Here is a 1340-nt window from a genome sequence, read left to right as displayed (position 1 = left end):
CCGACGAACGCTGCACGGCGGAGTGCAGCTCACTCTTGCCACCCTGCGCCAGGAGTTCTGGGTGCCCCGCGGTCGAGCTCTAGTCAAAGGCTTTATCCACCGGTGCTTGACTTGTCTGCGATGGCGGGCGGCATCACCTCAGCCGATCATGGGGAATCTACCTTCACCTAGAGTGACGCCCGCTCGACCCTTTTTGAACACGGGGGTGGATTACGCCGGACCCGTATGGTTGCGTACCTCGAAGGGCCGAGGTCATCGGGCGAGCAAGGCCTTCATCGCTGTCTTCGTCTGCCTCAGTACCAGAGCGGTGCACCTGGACGTGGTGTCGGACTACACTGCGGAGGCCTTCCTCGCAGCTCTGCGTCGCTTTGTCGCTCGCCGTGGCCTTTGTCAGGCCCTCTACAGCGACTGCGGCACCAACTTCGTCGGTGCCGACTCTCAACTCAAGGCCTTGTTCGCCGCCTGCAGTCGGGAGGGACAGTGCGTCGCCGCTCAACTAGCCGAGCAGCGAATCCGATGGCACTTCGGACCGCCAGCCGCTCCCAACTTCGGTGGCCTCTGGGAGGCCGCCGTGAAGGCGATGAAGGGCCACCTTCGTCGCGTGATCGGCGAGGCTACGCTCACTTATGAGGAGATGGCCACGCTTCTCTCCCAAGTAGAGGCGTGCCTCAACTCTCGCCCGCTCCAGGCCATCTCGGACGATCCTGAGGACCTCTCTGCGCTCACCCCCGGTCACTTCCTGGTGGGATCTGCGCTCAACGCTGTTCCGGAGCCGTCTCTCGCTGAGGTGCCGATGGGCCGCTTATCCCGCTGGCAGATGCTGCAGGGGATGAGAGACCATTTTTGGGCACGCTGGTCCTCGGAGTACCTACACTCCTTGACGCACCGTCCCAAATGGCTCAAAGCCAGCGAGGACATCCGAGTCGGACGCTTGTGCCTGCTGCGGAGTGAGACGACGCCACCGAATAGGTGGCCGCTTGCTCGAGTCGAGAAGCTGTTCCCGGGAGATGACGGGCACCTCCGTGTTGTAGGGCTGCGCACGGCGACGTCGAGTCTGAAGCGGCCAGTCAGCAAGCTGGTCCTCCTCCCCGACAGCAGCGGCTAAGTATTCTTCCGTCGGAGCCTTGCGAACCCCCCTTGTAAATAAAGTTACCGGCCTTTCCCTTCTTAGCATGTATAATAATTCTCGCCATTATCTACTATAATTAGCTGTACTTCTATCTAATTTGCGTTATGATTACTACGAGTCGTTGCCGTCTGCGACTTTAGTTGAGCGATCCCTTCGAGCGGGCCTTCCGTTGCGTTCATTTCGTTGGTTTCACCATACGAGGCGGGCGGAA

At 60.4% G+C, this 1340-nt stretch overlaps 1 protein-coding gene across 1 annotated transcript; it reads left to right on the top strand.

Moving 5' to 3' along the window:
• Nucleotides 1–148: 148 nt before the first annotated feature.
• LOC105555739 lies at nucleotides 149–1105 on the top strand. The gene has a single exon (XM_012002784.1). It carries the CDS (start codon nucleotides 149–151, stop codon nucleotides 1103–1105), a length of 957 nt encoding a protein of 318 aa, XP_011858174.1.
• The last annotated feature ends 235 nt before the right edge of the window (nucleotides 1106–1340 follow it).

Source organism: Vollenhovia emeryi, unplaced genomic scaffold, assembly GCF_000949405.1.
Source record: "Vollenhovia emeryi isolate VEMERY1.0 unplaced genomic scaffold, V.emery_V1.0 DF949423.1, whole genome shotgun sequence".
NCBI lineage: Eukaryota > Metazoa > Arthropoda > Insecta > Hymenoptera > Formicidae > Vollenhovia > Vollenhovia emeryi.
This window is presented reverse-complemented; position numbering and strand designations above follow the sequence as displayed.

Excerpts from the sequence above, each read along its gene's own strand:
- LOC105555739 (XM_012002784.1), top strand. The coding sequence starts at position 149 with ATGGGGAATCTACCTTCACCTAGAGTGACGCCCGCTCGACCCTTTTTG.